This window comes from Eptesicus fuscus, chromosome 23 (assembly GCF_027574615.1).
Source record: "Eptesicus fuscus isolate TK198812 chromosome 23, DD_ASM_mEF_20220401, whole genome shotgun sequence".
NCBI lineage: Eukaryota > Metazoa > Chordata > Mammalia > Chiroptera > Vespertilionidae > Eptesicus > Eptesicus fuscus.
The window spans coordinates 25454319-25471150 of NC_072495.1; the positions used below are offsets into that span (position 1 = coordinate 25454319).

General features: G+C 56.2%; 1 protein-coding gene across 1 annotated transcript; it reads right to left on the bottom strand.

Moving 5' to 3' along the window:
* Positions 1-1355: 1355 nt before the first annotated feature.
* PES1 (pescadillo ribosomal biogenesis factor 1) lies at positions 1356-14377 on the bottom strand. The gene is made up of 15 exons (XM_028146741.2): positions 14106-14377; positions 12307-12386; positions 11413-11566; positions 9116-9225; positions 7796-7967; positions 7618-7707; positions 5653-5769; positions 5459-5533; positions 5082-5168; positions 4833-4963; positions 4328-4453; positions 4016-4200; positions 3422-3591; positions 3166-3327; positions 1356-1836 (listed from the first exon to the last, which is right to left on the bottom strand). Exons 1-15 carry the CDS (start codon positions 14127-14129, stop codon positions 1753-1755), a joined length of 1767 nt encoding a protein of 588 aa, XP_028002542.2. The 5' UTR covers positions 14130-14377; the 3' UTR covers positions 1356-1752.
* Between the last annotated feature and the right edge of the window lie 2455 nt (positions 14378-16832).

Sequence of the window (16832 nt, forward strand, 5' to 3'; positions counted from 1 at the left end):
AGAGTCCGGTCTGAGCGCAGTGCCCTCGGCATGCAGGTGCCCTCCCTTTTCCAGTCCTGGACTTCCCTCCTTCACCCAGAGGGCCAAGGAAAGGGGCGAATTATTGCCCCCCCTCTCCCCCATAGCCGAGAATGCTCAGCTCTAGCTGCGGGCAGTGCCAAAGTAGCTGGACGCCCAGTGGGGCACGGGCCACGTCACAGCCCCGCTGCCCCCGCCATCACTGGGCGACTCTGGAATGGGGAAAATTCCACATCGCGGCTGCCAGGTTTTTCCGTATCTGATGGGCCTGCCCTCCAGCCTTGCCCTGGCACTCCTCGCCATGGCCCCGGGATGCATACACCCAGGCAGGTCCCGGCCTCCCCCCAGGACAGTGGGTGCTGGCTCGAGGCCTGGCCCTGCCTCTGGAAGCACCGCCCCATCACCATGAGCACCCGAGATGGAGTACAGCCTCCCCTCACGCCACAGCAAGGCCCACGGACAGGGGTCCTGGCCTCTGCCCCCTCGGCCAGAGCCTGCCCGAGCTCCTGCCTGTCCTCTCCACAAGCTGGGCTGCAGCCACTGCCCAGGAAACTTCTAGAGCCCGAGCAGCGAGGGGCAAAGGGCCAAGCCCTCCTTCAAGTGCCTCAATGTGGGGAAGGTGACCAGGGCCAAACCCACGCTTCTTTGTCCTGGCCCTTGCTCCTGACAGCACGCAGCCCGCTGGGCCAGCCTGGGGGGCGGAGGGAGGAGGGAGCTCTGCAGAAACTCCCTGCCGACCCGGGAGGGTCTGAGCCTAGTTTCTGGCCCTGATTCTTCCCCGAGGCACTGGCAGTCCCAGGCAAGGGCTTGTCCCCCTGGCCTCAGCCAGGGCATTGCCAAGGTCGGGTGGGAAGCTGTAGGGACGGCCCAGCGGGGGTAACGAGTCGGGCCGCTGTTACAGCCACACTGGGGGTTACTCGGCCGTCTGCCCAAGAGCCCACTAGATAAAGCCCCGGCCCCACAGGTCCTGAGGCACGGGCGCCTACCCTGTGGGCTGACTCAAGCAGGAAGTAGACAACCACAGCGGGTTTACTGAGCACTTCATTAGCCGTCCCACACCACGGGGTCTGCCTGTCACGGAATGCTTCCGCCGTCCCTGGGAAGCCGGCCCCAGAATGTCTGTTCCTGGACTGGGACCGGAGGGCAGACTGCCTTCAGCATCCAAGGCCAGAACCCTGCACCCACCTCTGGCATCCTCGGGCCCAAAGGGGCCCTTGGCCTCCAGAGCGCGCGGAGGGCGGCCAGGCTCCTCTGTGAACACCCGGTGTGCAGCCTGCGGCACAGGGCACTCTCTAGGTGGCTCTTCTCCAACCGCAGGAAGGCTCATGAACACCGAGTCCAATTGGCTGCAAGACTCCAGCCGTTTAATAACAAATGCTTCCCCACCCTCCATCACGCACCCGGAGAATCACGTGGGGGGGGGGGAGGGCTGCAGAAAGCCAGGGTGAATGGGAGCCCCTGGTGAAGGGCTGGTGGGGCCCTGCTCCCCATGTCGCTGACTCCTGGGAGATAGTGGGGCGCAGGCGCCTCTTCTCTGCCAGAATTCCATCCAAAGGAGCCGGGGCCGCCCATGGCCCAGCCGGAAGCATGAGAGGAGGCCAGGCCGGCGGGGGAGGAGGGGATGGAAACAGCAGAGACTCCGGGACTCCGCTCTGCCCCCAGCTGGGTCCTCGGCCTGCCTGTGCGCGCCCAGCTGTCCCGAGCTGGCCTGGCCCATCCACAGGCTGCCGCCACTCACACCGGCCTCGCCTTCTTGGCCTTCTTCTCAGACCTCACGGCCTCGTCGTGGGCTTTCCGCTTCTCCGCCAGCTTGTTGGCCTGTGAGGACAGAGGGGGAGACCCAGCCGTGATGGGGGGAAGCGAGCAGAGGAGACTCCCCGCTCTATCCGAGGCCACCCCTTCAAAGCAGAGCTTCCGGAAAGTTAACAGGCAGCTACCACGGGGAAAACAAGTCTATCTGAACCACCTCAGAGGAGGAAACAAGCCCTCCCTCACCTTTGCCTTTAAAACTAGCCTTTTACGGGCCGGCAGCAAGTCAGGAGGACCCCCGGCTCCCCGAGCTGGAGGCAGCGGCCCCGCTCACCCCTCCCGTTGGGAAAGCTGGGTGCCACGCAAACCTGCACTAGGAGCTGCTGGGAGGGGCCATCTGGGGACGCCTTTCACAAAACAGGCCTTCCAACCCGGCAATTATACTCCGAAGAACCCACAGAGGCTCGGGGAGGTGGGCAGGGACAGCTCCAGTGTGTTCTAAGAATGCCCACAAACGGAAGAATCTAATCCCGTCACAGGCCACAGCTGACGTGCTGTGTGAAGTTCACGCTCTGGTTAAATCACTGCCAGCCAAGGCATGCAGGGCATGGGCAAACGGAGGGTGACAGCCGATTGTAGGGAAAACAGTAATAACAGCCCTAGCTGGTCTGGCTCCGTGGATAGAGCGTCGGCCTGCGGACTGAAGGGTCCCAGGTTCGATTCTGGCCAAGGGCACATGCCTTGGTTGCAGCTTGATCCCCAGAAGGCAGCCGATCAATGATTCTCTATCATTGATGTTTCAATCTCTCTCTCCCTCTCCCTTCCTCTCTGAAATCAATAAAAAAAATATTAAAAAAAGAAAACAGTAATAATACAAGAATGAACTCTGTGTCTCGTGTACTCCCAGCTGTAAGCCTACTTTTGCCCCACGCTGTATGTAGCTCGATGCCTCCCAAGTAAGATCTGTGTTATTTCATGCACAAAGGAACCGGGGGCTGCTACTACAGATCACCCCAGAAAACTCCCGAGGGCAGGACGGCGAGCCACTTCCACGCCTTCCATGATAGGGTTCTGGCGAGCACAGAACTGTGATTTTTGCTTAACCTCCCTGCCCCCCACGAACACATGTGGCTTTGTGATTAAGAGGAAACCAAATAGAAGCTTAAGCAAAGCCTCCTGCAGCCCCCCTGGCTTCAGGCACTTCTGTTCAATGGTCCTTCCTAACAGCAGGCCGAGTCTCCGGGACAGATCTGTCCCCAGACCCCAGCAGCCTCACCAACAGCCAGGGGCAGGCAGGAGGCTGAAGCCATGCCCACACAGGCCTGGGCGAGGGCCTCACAGGGGGGCCGGGCCAGGCGGGCAGATGCGTGGCCACACCTGGCAGGTGGCAGGCCTCACCTCCCGGATTTTGCGCCTCTTGCCAAACATGATCTTGTTGTAGAGGTACTTCTCCCGCTTCTTCATCATCATGATGGCCAGGCGCTTGGCCTCACTCTCCTCCTCCTGGGCCAGCCGCTGCCTGTCCTCCAGCTTCACGGTGCCCGCCATCACCCTGGGCTTCTGAGAACACAGGTGGAAGCTTGTGGGTGCAGGTCCCCACCCCACCCCGCAGCCCCCTGGCTCCTGCCCTCTGGGCCAGGGCTGCCCCCAGTACCTTCCCCTCCATCCTCTGCTCCTCCAGAGCCGTCAGCTGGGCCTCTTCCTCCTTTTCTGAGCCAGCCTCCACATCTTCCTCCTCTTCCTCTTCATTTTCTCCTTCTTCTTCACCATCACCCTCCTCCTCCTCCTCCTCCTCCTCCTCCTCTTCAGATTCATTCAAATTTCCTATAAACAGCCGATGGCTGCTGAACGCCCTGGGAGCCTACGCTCCACCTGGCTGCACAGAACCTGCGCCAGGCCCCACCCCCTTCAGCCCGGGGACATTCCATGGCAGCAGGCCTGTCCCAGCCACGCCCCCTGGCACCTCTCCTCGCAGCCCAGCTGCCTTCAGAGGAGACCCCAGGCACCCCCACCCCCAGCTCTGCCGCCTCCTATGTGAACAGTGACGACTCCCAGACCATTCTTCGGCCCAGTTACTCTGAACATCACCAACACCGGATTGTAGAACAGACGTTCCCTTCCCCTAAACCTCACTCCAAAGGGGGTTTGTGCCCTGCTGCCCTGTTCTCTGGCGCTTGCCACCTCGTAGCCAAGAAGGGAAACAGCCAGCGGAGGGGCCTGCCCGCCCTGCCCAGCCCGTCCCACTCACCTGGGTGCTCGCCCCGCTGCAGGGCCAGCAGCTTCATCTTCTCAGGGGGCACATAGTCTCCTTCCTTCTCGGACACGAAGGGGGAGAGGTGTGGGGGCAGCGGCACCCCGGGGAAGTAGTCGGCCACGGGGAGGAGGAGCCGGGCGTTCACAGAGTCAAACACCCACTGGGGCTGCACGTAGCACCTGGCAGAGTGGCAGCGAGACAGGTCAGGGGCCACCGAGGCCCCACTCCACCCGCAGAGGCGCGGAGACCAGACTCTGCACTCAGAACCCCAAACAGGCGAGGGAGGCGAGGGCCCTGGGGGCCTACCTGCCGATGACAGGGGTCTGCTGCCCGGGCCGGTCGACAATCTGGTGGGTAATGCAGGAGTCTGTGACGTCATAGGTGGCCCCGATGCACAGAGACTTGTCCCAGGACACGTCCCCCCCAAAACTCCTACAGGCACAAGGGGAGCCCGTGAAAGTACTCAGGCATGAGGTGCTGCCCTGGGACCCGCTGGCCCCCAAGATCACCCTCCTAGGACACAACTGTCCCATCCCCCCACCTAGGACCCCCCCATGCTGGCCAGCGGAGACCTTCTGCCCTCGCTGGTGAGAAAGTGATGCCAGCTGCCCTCCGGTGGGCACCTCCTGTGTGCCAGGGGTACGCTGAGCACTTTCCAGCACCGTTTTAGTGGAATCCCCAAAACAGCCTTCAGCGGATCCTGACACCACCCGAAGTTATGGGGGGTGCGGGGGCAGGGCACCCAGGCTGCCCTGGGTCGGGCAGGACCCAGCCGGGAGAGTGGCAGAGCCAGTGCTGTTGACCTTCCCACCTGATGATGAAAGCCAGGGCCTCACGGGGCACCTCCCGGTTCAGGAAGAACTTGAGGCCCTCGAAGAGCTTCTTCTGCTGCTCCTGCGCCTGCAGCTCCTTCCTGCGGTCCTCCTCCTGCGCCGCCGTCTCCTGCGGAGTAAGGGCCGCCTACCCGTCAGGCCTGCCCACACCCCGTGCAGCTTCCTTCTAGACCCCCCGCCCCCCCGCCCCGCCCTGCCCGCTCCTCCTGGGAGGCGGCAGTCCTCACCCCGTCGGCAGGAAACTCGTCCACCTCGGCCTCCTCCTCTGCAGGCACCACCACCCGGGCCAGGCTGGCGCTGAGAGCGGCCAGTTTCTACAGAAAAGAAGCAGGACTGCAGGGCTGCTGCTTGGGGGGTTGGGGGGCTAATCGGAGGGTGTGGCCGGGGTGGGGAAGGGGAGGCAGTGACAGTCTGGGACATCAGTGGGTTTGGTTATGAGGGGAGTCCCGAGACCACACATGTAGTCACAACCCCTCCCAGGCCAGGGCCCACCCCCCTGGGGGATGCAGGGCCCACCCCCTGGGGATGCGGGGCCCACCCCCCCGGGGAATGCGGGGCCCACCCCCTGGGGATGCGGGGCTCGTGCTCCGGAAGCCGCTCTCACCTCCATGGAGCTCTCAGAGTCCAACGCATAGCTGTCCTCACGGGCCTTCACCTCTGCGTGGGCCTGACCCTCGAGCTGGGAGGCAGGGGAGGGTCAGAGGAAAAGCCTGCCATGGCCCTGCCTCCATGTGGGGACTGCCGGGCTGCGGCCCCTGCACAGGGAGGAAGAGGAGGGCTGGGCTGGCGGGGCCCTACCTTGGGGGGGTAGTGCAGGTTGAGTGACTGGTAGAGGCGGAAGTTGACGAAGCCCAGCAGGGTGGTGTAGAACTCGGTGAAGGTGGCCATGACCCTGTAGTCCACGTCTGTCGGGTGCTGGGGACACAGGAGGTACGTCGGCAAGATGGGCGCAAAGATGACACTGACACCCACTCGAGGTGAGGAGCCCTCCAGGGCAGCCCTGCTGTGGGCCTCTGCCCGCCCCCCCCAAAGAGCTGTACATCGTTTCCCCACCCAGGAGCATTCTGGGAACCAGTGAGGCACTGGACAGGGGTCCCAAGGGTTAGGGGTGTCCTGGAGGCAGAGCCAGAACCCCAACCCATGTAGGGAGTTAGGAGGAAGCAAAGGGAAGCCTTCATCACGCTATTCCCAGGACTGACAGGCAGCCCCCACCCCTCGCTTAGACTTGGGTCCTTACAGAGGCTGATCAGAGCTCACACCTTCCTCATTACCCGCCCCACAGCCTCAGTTTAATGTCTTCTCGGGGCCTAGCCCATGAGTGCCCGGGGCACAATAGTCCCAGAGCCTGGCACCATCGCAGGCCCAGCCGGGGGCAGCGGGTGGACAGCACTCAGCAACTCCAAGCCCTGGCAGGAGCCTCGGGACAGACACTCAGAAATGAGCGGCCCGGCCTCGGACGCAGCCAGGAACAAAGGCACGACTGGAAAATACAGGACAGACAGGGCAGTGGCCTGACAGCCCAGGGAGCTCGGGAGAAATGATGGGCAGGAAGCTGCTTGCTCCCGACAAAGGCACAGCGCCACCCTCGTGAGCTGCCACCCAGTGAGCAGGGGGCAGGGAAGGGCTCATCCTGGCCCTGGAGGAGAGGATAAAGCAAAGCAGGGCACAGATCTGAAAGCCGAACCAAGTACCTCGACCCTTGAGCACCACAGCACTGTCCCCCAACCAGGGAGGCTGGCCCCGCCCTGCTGACCCCCGGGACCCGGGCAGGAGGATGTGCCAGGCAATGTCAAAGTCGGTGATGACCACACATCTTTTGTGCTGGGCGTGCCTGTGACCTCGAGCTGTTTCTCCATCCTGCCAGCAGGCAGTGACCTGGCTGTGGGGGCGCGGGGGCCACGAGGTACCCCACCTGTGCCCACACTCACACCTCCGTCCTTCCGAAAGCATCTGCAGGACCCCTGATGGGCCTGCAAGCATCTGAGCACCAACTCCATTTCCTAGAGCACAGAGTGCAGTGGGCTTCCCCCCACCTGCCTGGTCCTACTGGGAGGACCCAGCACCGGTCGCTTAGAGGAAGGGGGCACATCAGGGCCTCACCCAAAACCCAGTACCGGTCCTCCATCCTCCTGCTGAGAGGAAGCAGCGGCAGTGGGCTGGCCCGGGAGGGAGGAGGGCTGTTCCCTTCCCCCAGGCCAGCTGGGCGGAGCTGCCTCCACAGGGCCCTATTCACCTCTGGGCGACACAAAGCCCAGTCTGAGCAGCACGGGGGGGGGGGGGGGGGGGGGGGGGGGACATCAGAGAGGAGGAAGGAGCAGGGCGGGCAGAGAGGAAGGAGGGAAGGCAGAGTGGAGAAGGCAGGAAGGAAGGAGAAGAGGAGGGGCAGAACAGGGGAGAGGAGAGACCCACGGTTCAGGCCCCAGCAGCCACTAACTATTCATTCACCCCAAAGGGCACTTGGAAAAATCCCTTCCTGAAATCTCACAACAACGCGTAGGAAGTGGGAGCACATCATAAAGTGAGCACAGAGCGCCGAAGGAGCACGTTCCAGGCCAACCAGCGGGGCTGCTGCAGCCAGCTCGGCTCGGGTTCTTACTACAACGCTGCGTGGCACCTTCCCTGCCTGATCCCACAGCCCCAGCCAACACCCAGGAACCCAGCGCGTGCAGGACAGCTAAAGCCCCTCTGTGCTCCTGCCCTCGTCTGTCTGGGAGCCAGAGGGAGAACCGCCCAGCACAAGCCCCTGCCCACGGGCACACTCACGTCGTGGGAGAAGGCATAGGGCGTGATCCACACGATGGGCTGCCCGAGCACCTCGGCCTGGTAGTAAATGCCTTTGATGGACAGGAAGACCTGGGAGGAGAGAGGGGACAGCTTGGTGAAATCTAAGGGGACAGCCCGGGAGAGCAGGTGGGGCCCAGCCAGGTGGCCCTGCGCTCACCTTGCGCAGGGCGCGGGCGGCGATGACGTAGTGCAGGAACTCCACCGTGAGCCTGCGGCACAGCTGGATGGTCTGCACGTGGCACTTGCCGGTCCGGGGGAAAGTGGAGAAGAGGAAGCACATGGAGAGGGCGTCGTCCAGGTCCCGAAGAGCGTCTATGAAGGTGGGGTACCTGCGGGGCCGGAGGGCAGCACCCTCAGGTTTGGCTATGTGCCACCCTGGAGGCCCCATCCCCCAGGCGAGGCCTTGCCACGAAGGGGCCTGGCAGCACCAGCCTCCCCACAGCCTTGGGAGGAACCAGGGAACCAGAACGTGCCCACTGAGCTCTGAGGATCAGAGAAACCCTGATGGGGTCCCCAGGACACCCACTGCAAGCGAGGACTTGGACTTGGACCACTTTCATCTGCTGCGGTCAAAGAGGGCCGGCCAAGCCAATGGCTCCCTTTCTCAAGGTGGAAACTTCAGGTCAAGGGAAATCCATCTAGAGGTCCAGGACAGGAAGCAGGAAAATGTGGCGCTGCCCGAGGGCCACGGCGGAGGGTGGGGGCCACCCAGCTCGTGGGTGGCGGGGCTGGGGCGAGAATGCCAGCTGTTGGGCTTCTAGGCCACGGCTCTTCCTGCACCAGCCCTTGGCTGGGCTGACTCCATGAAGGCAAGTCCATCGAGCCTAAGCTAAATGTTCCCAGGCAACTGGCCCCCAAGAGAGGGTGGTCGTCCATTTAGCCCAAGGTTTCTGAATCTTACCACTATCAGCATCCGGGGCCAGGCGGTTATGTGTCATGGGGACTGTCCTACGCACTGTAAGGTGTTTAGCAGCATCCCTGGCGTGTACCCATTAAAAACCCGTAGACCCTCCCATCCAAGTCGTTCTTAAACCTGGTTAAGAACCACTGATTTAGACAGTGAGTGAGTGGGACTAGTGAGAAGGCTGGAGCAGGGACGGTTAGGATCAGGTGTCCAGCCATACCCTCCAGGTCTGACCATGCACCCGGTGTGCACTCCCCAGAACTCAGGCTCGCTCTTACCCCAGGGCCTTTGCACGTGCTGTTGCCTCTGCTTGGACTGTGCTTCCCCTGGCTGGCTCGAAGGTCTCTCCTCAGAGATACCTCCTCTCATGAGCCGGCAACTAACATGTGCCCCCCAGTTCCCTGCACACAGTGAGCATCCCTCCGGGCACTCACGATGACTTGCCATCATTACAGCCATTCGGCAGTTGGATTTCTGGTCTGCTTCCTCCAACAGGAGGCTCGCAGCTTGGGCAGGGTCTTGGTCTTGTTCCCCACGGTACCCCTCCGTGCTAAGACGGAGCCCCCAGCTCACCGCTCCTTGACGATGTGGTCAAGCTTGTAGTTGGGCTTATTGTCCTTCAGACGCTCCACGGTGTTCCACTCACTCTTCCCATAGGCCTTCCGGAGCTTCCGGACAAACACCTAGGAGAGAGGAAGAGCCAGCTGATGCTGGGCAGAGGCTCCGGGAGAGCCCTCGTCTGTGGAGGAGGGATGCGTGGGGCGGGAGGACTCTCAAAGCCCCTGAAGCTGTGTGGTTGTGCCACCTGCTCCCTCAGCCCAAGGTTTGCAAAACAGCCAACTCCAAGGAACATCAAAACTGACCCCCACTGATGAGCAGAGCCCGCATAACGACATCTCAGTCGATACAGAGCCCACATATACAACAGTGATCCCATAAGATTACACTGGCCGAAACCGGTTTGGCTCAGTGGATAGAGCGTCGGCCTGCGGACTGAAAGGTCCCAGGTTCGATTCCGGTCAAGGGCATGTACCTTGGTTGCGGGCACATCCCCAGTAGGGGTTGTGCAAGAGGCAGCTAATCAATGTTTCTCTCTCATCGATGTTTCTAACTCTCTATCCCTCTCTCTTCCTCTCTGTAAAAAATCAATAAAATAAAAAAAATAAAAAAATAAAAAAAAGATTACACTGTGTGGCCAGATTATTATGACCTCTGAACGCATAATCACCTGGCCACTCAGTACACTTCTCTTGAGTACCTCATTTATTTGATATCAAAGATACTATAAATCGTGCACCTGATCAGTGTTCCCCTTTGCACTGGCTGATGGAAAGCTCAGGGCAAATAGGTGGTTGATCTCCAGCAAAAGTCTAGAATACTTTTGGTGCCCATGTGAGATACAAATACACGGAGTGGCCAGATGATTATGCGTTCAGAGGTCACCATCATCTGGCCACTCAGCGTATAACGGAGCTGAAAAATTCCTATCACCTGTTGACGTCATAGCCATCGTACCGTCGGAGCACAATGCGTTACAAATGTGTTTGTGGTGATGCCGGTGTAAACACATCTACTGCATTGCTAGTGGTATGAAAGTACACGCACTATGTACAGTACATATGACTTGGTAGTGATAATAAAGGACTGTGTTACTGGCTTATGCATTTAATATACTATACTTTTTATTGTCATTTTAAAGTGCACCGTTTCTACTCATAAAAAAAAAGTCTGCCATAAAACTGCATGCTGTGTTACGCTGGCAGCAGCCTCATACATCTTGCGTTTACTGCATCTCTTGCCGGCATGGTGTTCTCTGGGCTTGATTTAACCTCGGGTTGTTTTGTATCGGTGCTGATACGGGTTTGTAGCGAGGGAGCAAGAGGCTATCCCATAGAGCCTGGGTGTGCAGTAGGCTATACCGTCTAGGTGTGTGCAAGTACACACTGATGTTCACACAATGATGAAATCACCTAACGATGGGGACGTGTCTGAGAAATGCATCGTTAGGTGATCATGACTGAGTTTTAAAACCCAGCAGTAGCCCAGCCGGCATGGCCCAGTGATTGAGTGTTGACCTATGAGCCAGGAGGTCACGGTTCGATTCCCAGTCAGGGCACATGCCTGGGTTGCAGACTCGATCCCCAATGTGGGGTGTGCAGGAGGCAGCCAATCAGTGATTCTCTCTCATCATAGATGTTTATATCTATCTCTCTTTCTCCCTTCCTCTCTGAAATAAAAAATATATATATTTTAAAAACAACAAAAACAAAACAAAAAAACAGCAGCAAAACAGGGCCAGCCACCCACCTCGGTGGACTTGGCTGGACAAGAGGGCCAGCAGCTAGCTGAGGCCACCAGGTGGCGCCCCATCCCTCCCACGGAGGGCCTCAGCCTGGCCCTGCTTGCTTGGCAAAGGCTTCAGCAGTCTACTTTCGATTAGTATTTGCATTTGGTATAAACAGGTTTCTGCTTTCCCTGTGGTACTGCAGCACTTAATGGTTTCTACTTGTGGAATGAAAAGCTTGGTCTCCTGGGAGCAATTCCAGAAAGAACTGAGTAACAAGGTGTCTTTGGGCAGAAAACACACCTGAGAGCCCCTGAGATAGGGCGATCCTTGCCTCAGAGGCAGTAAATTTACTCTTTTCCCAAAGAACCGGGGGAACAGAACAACAGGTAAAGCATTCACCGCCTGCCAGGTTCTGTGCAAATGATTTCCACTCGTGATCTCAGCCAGTCCTCGCAACACTCCTTCCACAGGCTGACTCAGAGAGACCAAGCAATCTGCCCCAGGTCCCAGCTGGTGCGTCCTAACCTGCGACGGACCCAGACCGACCGACCCAGCCAGACAGACCCCCGAGCCCGGGCTTCACCTTGTATTCCCGGAACTTGTTGACGATGGGCTCGTGGAGAAGGAACTTGATGTCTTTGATCAGGTAGAACGTCCGGGCTGCCGTGGAGCCCTTGTTCACCTTCTTCTTGTGTTTGGGCTCGTGGGGATAGATGCCCTTCAGGATGCACAGCCGCCTGGAAGACAAAGGCCACTCCTTCCGTCAGTCAACGTGCTGGGCACCGGCCACGCGGGGCCTGGAAAACAGCACTGACCAGGGAGCACGGCGGCCGGCCCTTGGAGAACTCACATCCTAGTGAGGAGACTGGCAGTCACGTGACGCAGACTGTCACAAGCACCAGAGAGGAAACAATCAGGACGGAGAGAGGGGCCAGACGGCAGGCACTGCTTTTGGCAAGAGGAGTCAGGAAAGGCCTGGCTGAGAAGCCAAGCTTTCAGCCACACACAGTGGGAAGAGCGTCCTGAGAAGGACAGAGGCTGTCAGGATGGGAAATGCTGGGCACCCCTGAGGGACTAAAAGTGGGCCAGGTGGCAGGGCCTGCAGGCTGCACAGGGGTCTGGAGCTGACTCCACAAGGAGTTGAGAACCCCTAGCTGTAGGGCCAGGGGTCTCCTCTGCCAGAAGGAAGGAGATGGGTGACAGACCCAGACAGAGAGCAGCGGTGCGCTGTACCAGGGGCCCATCCTGAGGACTCAGCACAGCGTAACCCAGGTCTCCTCCGGCTTCCCCACAGATCACACCTGGCAAAGCATAGCTTACTACAGCTAGGCCAGGTGAGAAAGAGGAGGAATGTCAGAATTCCAGATGGAGTTCGTGGCAGCGTAGGGAAGACAGGGATGCAGCTGCGTTTTCCTTGTGTAATTCACTCCCCAAGCACCCCCGAGGCTCCCCTGATTCCACGCCTTTCCAACCTCACCTGAAGTCGGGCAGGCTCAGCTGCAGCTTCTTCCGGGCTTTGTTTCGGGTGATGTAGTTGGTGGCAGAGCCTCGTTCATACTTGGGGAGAAAAAATAAAAAATTTCCATTAGCAATGATTGAAGTGACTGACATCGATCTTGGGCATGCCTCGTGCCAGAGGCAAGCATCTCTGAGTAAGTGGCCCTTGGGATAGGAAACGCTGTAGGGAGGGAGCCCGCCTGCCTGAGTGAACTCTCCTGCACTGTCCTTGCAGGAGTCAGCATAAAGGACACACACCTCTGCATGGTGCTGGCGATCGTGAGGCCGCTAAGGATCAGGTGCTGTGCCTAGCACTTAGGAGTAGCTCCAAGTATTGGCCATTACGATGAGCGATTTCCGCACATCATTTCATTGAATCCCCACAACACTGTGAGGTGGGTGCCGTGAAACTCCCATTTCACCTGGGAGGAGGCGTGTGAGTGAAATAACCCAGCTCACATAGCTTTTCAAGAGCTGGGGCTGGGGGTCAAACTTAGGTCTGAATCCAGAACCTCAGTGCCTACTCCACTAAGCCATGTTCTCAACTTTTTTCTTTATCATCACCCACCCCCACCAGCAAAAGCCTTTTTAGACCTTTCCCCCCCTTAATTGACCCCACTCACAGCCGCCCCATAAAATGTTAATACCACAGAGGTACTGTAGATCTGTTTGTGTCCTGTGGTCCTTTAGAGGGCCAGAAACCATTATAATATCTAGGACTCTGCCACCACACACACCAACCAATTTTCGTTCCCTTGGGGGTGATATTATCTGGTTGAGAATACAGGCTCTAAGCCACAAAGCCTCTCCCCTTCCCCACTCATCCATTCAATAGGCAATAACAGGTCCTCGACCACGTCCCAGGCATTCAGCTAGATGCCAGGAGGGTAAGCAAAACAAAAGGCCTAGGCCAGTGGTCGGCAAACCGCAGCTCGAGAGCCACATGCGGCTCTTTGGCCCCGTGAGTTTTAGCAAAGGCCAGCTTAGGAGTACCCTAATTAAGTTAATAACAACGTACCTACCTATATAGTTTAAGTTTAAAAAATTTGGCTCTCAAAAGAAATTTCAATCGTTGTCCTGTTGATATCTGGCTGTTGACTCATGAGTTTGCCGACCACTGGCCTAGAACAACGGAGCAACCATCTGGATGTCTATGACGCCAAGATGCTGCCTCGCACTCAGATCTCTTGCTTTCCTGGTAAAGAGGAGCAGCGCACTGTACCAAGCTCCGTGCAAGGCTCACCAAGCATGTCCTCTCTAAACACGACCTCTCTCGGGAGTCAGGGGGGCAGGGACCTCCATGGCCAAGTGCAGCTCTAGAGATAACCCTGCAGCCTCTTGAGGGGTATGTTTACGGATCGCCCACAGTCACCAAACACAGCCCTCGTTTGATCTCTTTTTCAAAGCACAGTTAACAATCTCGGATAGTTTTGGTTCCAGAAAAAAAAGGGGGTAACGAGTCTTGGAGATGGTGAATTCGACGTCATGGAGAACTTGACGCCATGTCTACCACTCTTTACTCCGTAAGCAGCTGTCTTCCGGCGAAACCTGCTTTTCGGGGGACGCTACGCTTGGTGATCGACTCTTTTTACAATCCTACTCCAGGGTTCTCCCCCCGGATTTCACCGGACAAGTGCTGCCTTCCTCGCCCATCCTCTCGGTACCCAGGAAGGGGGGGCCAAGGCCGGGGAAAGGCGGGGTCCCCAGGCCCCGCCGCGCCCCTGTTGCCCACCTCCCGAGCCCCCCTGGCTCTCCCGCCCCGGGATCTCCCCCACTCACCTTCTTCTTCTCCAGGCCTCCCATGGCTCCACGCTGAAGGGGCCTGGAGCGCCGCGCGGACTGACAGCGCCGCTTCCTCCCGCAACGTGCCCTGCCTCAGGCCCCGAGGCCCCCACGCAGCCTGTCTGCGCAGGCTGCCCGACAAGGTGCCTGAGCGCGTCTAGGCATAGACGGGGCTTTCCTCCTCACGATTTAAGGAGAAAAAAAAATCACTGAATCCGTTCTTTCGAGCTTTTTCCAGCTGTGACTCTATTGCAGACCGTTTCAACGTTTAAACGAGGGACGGCATTAAGGCATCTCTATAATTATCACGATGACGAACCCACGGCGTCGGAGCCCCGTTGCATGTTGGGATGGAGAGGGGCGGAAGGCTTGTAAACAGCGCAGTGCCTTCTGGGAAGCAGAGGGGGAACCGCGTTTAGAGGGGAGGGAACGCATCCTGTTGTCGTGGTAACGGTTGCTAGGTGTCGTTGGTACTAGGCCCCCAAGGCTAACAGTGGCCACCGTGGGGCAATGAATGCGGTTGCGCTCGTTTCGCCGCCGGCCATCGGCTTTTCCTTTAGTTATGTGGGTAAAATAAAGCAGTTATGTGGGTAAAATAAAGCGAAAGCAGACTTTTATCCTACAGGGGTAGAGAAACCAGAAAGGCCACTTATATTTTCTGAGCCTTAGCGGTGGTAGGTTGAAAAATGATGAAATGCCAGAGTTCAGAGCTCGTAGTAGATTTAAATGTACATTTAACATATCTGAGCTTTTAATATGTACACATGAATTTTGTATTGTATTCTCCAAAGGATAATTACAAATTTTAAGCAAATATTCACACCAAGGTAGTGTGGTTTGGAAAGTAGATAAAATTTTAAATTTCTTTAATGGGTTCTTCCTCAGGACTTCAAATTCCATTTGAAGATGGACTCAAATTTTTAAATTTGAGGTCCTTGTGAATGAGACCCAGCTCAAGGTCATGGTCATAGAACTTACCCTTTAGAGGTCAGTACAGACATTGGCCAATGCTTGTTTCCAATAGTGTGACTTTTATTACCTACTTTAAAGCTAAAATAAAATAAAAAACCAGCGATTCCACTAACAGTGAAAAATGAAATGAAAACTGGGTAGGGAAAGGTGAGCTGGCAAAGACCTTGCTGGAACTCGCCAGAATGGTTTGAGGAAAGCTCGGTTGACAGCTAACCAGCATTTTTAACCTGTTAATGGCTCATCGGCATTTTTAACCGGTATCCGAATTTTTAACTTGTACCAGATTAGCTTTTAACCAGTTAAAAATTAAGATTTTGTAATCAAAGAAAACATAATAATTTCAAGAGAAACATCAAAAGTGCTTTATTCAAAGTACTGTCCATCGCTAGCTACACATTTCCCCCATCTTTCAGGTAATTTGTGGATACCGTCCCAATAGAACTTTTCTTGTTTTGAGGCAGACCATTCAGAGACCCCGTTTTCCACTTCTTCGTACATTTTGAAGTGCTGCTCAGAAAGCACGTGTGCCATCAATTGGGAACAAGTGGTCATCTGAAGGAGCAAGGTCTGGTGAATACGGCGGGTGGGTTAATACTTCCCAGGCAAGATCTTTTCACGTGTCTTTAACTGGTTTTGAAGTGTGTGATGGTGCATCATCATGAAGCAAAATTACTTTGCCTTGTCTTCTGGCCCATTCTGGTCATTTTACGATCAAAGCGTGGTTCAAATTGATTATTTGTTGTCGGTAGCAATCAGTATTAATGGTTTCACCTGGTTTTAGAAGCTCATAATACACCACACCTTCCTGATCCCACCAAACGCAGAGCATTGTCTTCTTTCCAAAGCAATTTGGCCTTGCAGTCGATTTTGATGGTTGAACTGGATCAACCCGTGATTTTGTGCATTTGGGATTCTCAAAATAAATCCACTTTTCATCGCCAGTCACAATTCGATGCAAAAAAGACTTTCTTTCATGCCGTCGAAGCAACATTTTACTGATGACTTTTTGGTTTTCCATTTGTCTTTCGTTCAGTTGATGTGACACCCATTTTCCTTCCTTTAAAATCTTTCCCATTGCTTGTAAACGATCGGAAATTGTTTGCTGAGCAACGTTAAATCTTTCTGCAAGTTGTTTTTGAGTTTGACATGCATCTTCATCCAATAATGCTTGTAATTGTTGGTCTTCAAACTTTTTTGGTTGACCTGGACATTCTTTGTCTTTCACATCGAAATCACCACTTTTAAAGCGTTTAAACCAGCGTTCACAAGTATCTTGAGATGGAGCATGTTCACCATAAGCTTCCCAAAGCTTTCAGCAGCACTTTTCTTCAAAATAAAGTAATGAATTATAACTTCCCGCAAATGGCCCTAACCGGTTTGGCTCAGTGGATAGAGCGTCGGCCTGCTGACTCAAGGGTCCCAGGTTCGATTCTGGTCAAGGGCATGTACCTTGGTTGCTGGCACATCCCCAGTAGGGGGTGTGCAGGAGGCAGCTGATCGATGTTTCTAACTCTCTATCCCTCTCCCTTCCTCTCTGTAAAAAATCAATAAAATATATTTAAAAGGAAAGAAAAAATAAATAAAACTTCCCGCAAGTGCTCTTTTTTTTTGGCACGAAATTCGACATTTTTAAGCGTAAAAATATCTATGATGTTAACACCTTCAGAAAATTTGACATATGAAGTTTTGAAGCTTGTTGTCAATTCAACAAAATAGCATACACATCAAATCGCATCTATATCAGCATATGTG

Coding starts and splice junctions, on each gene's coding strand:
- PES1 (XM_028146741.2), bottom strand. CDS start 14,129: ATGGGAGGCCTGGAGAAGAAGAAG. Junction 5,770..7,617: donor CCTATGCCTTCTCCCACGAC/GTGAGTGTGCCC, acceptor CTGTGTCCCCAG/CACCCGACAGACGTGGACTA. Junction 4,454..4,832: donor GCCCTGGCTTTCATCATCAG/GTGGGAAGGTCA, acceptor TTGTGCCTGTAG/GAGTTTTGGGGGGGACGTGT.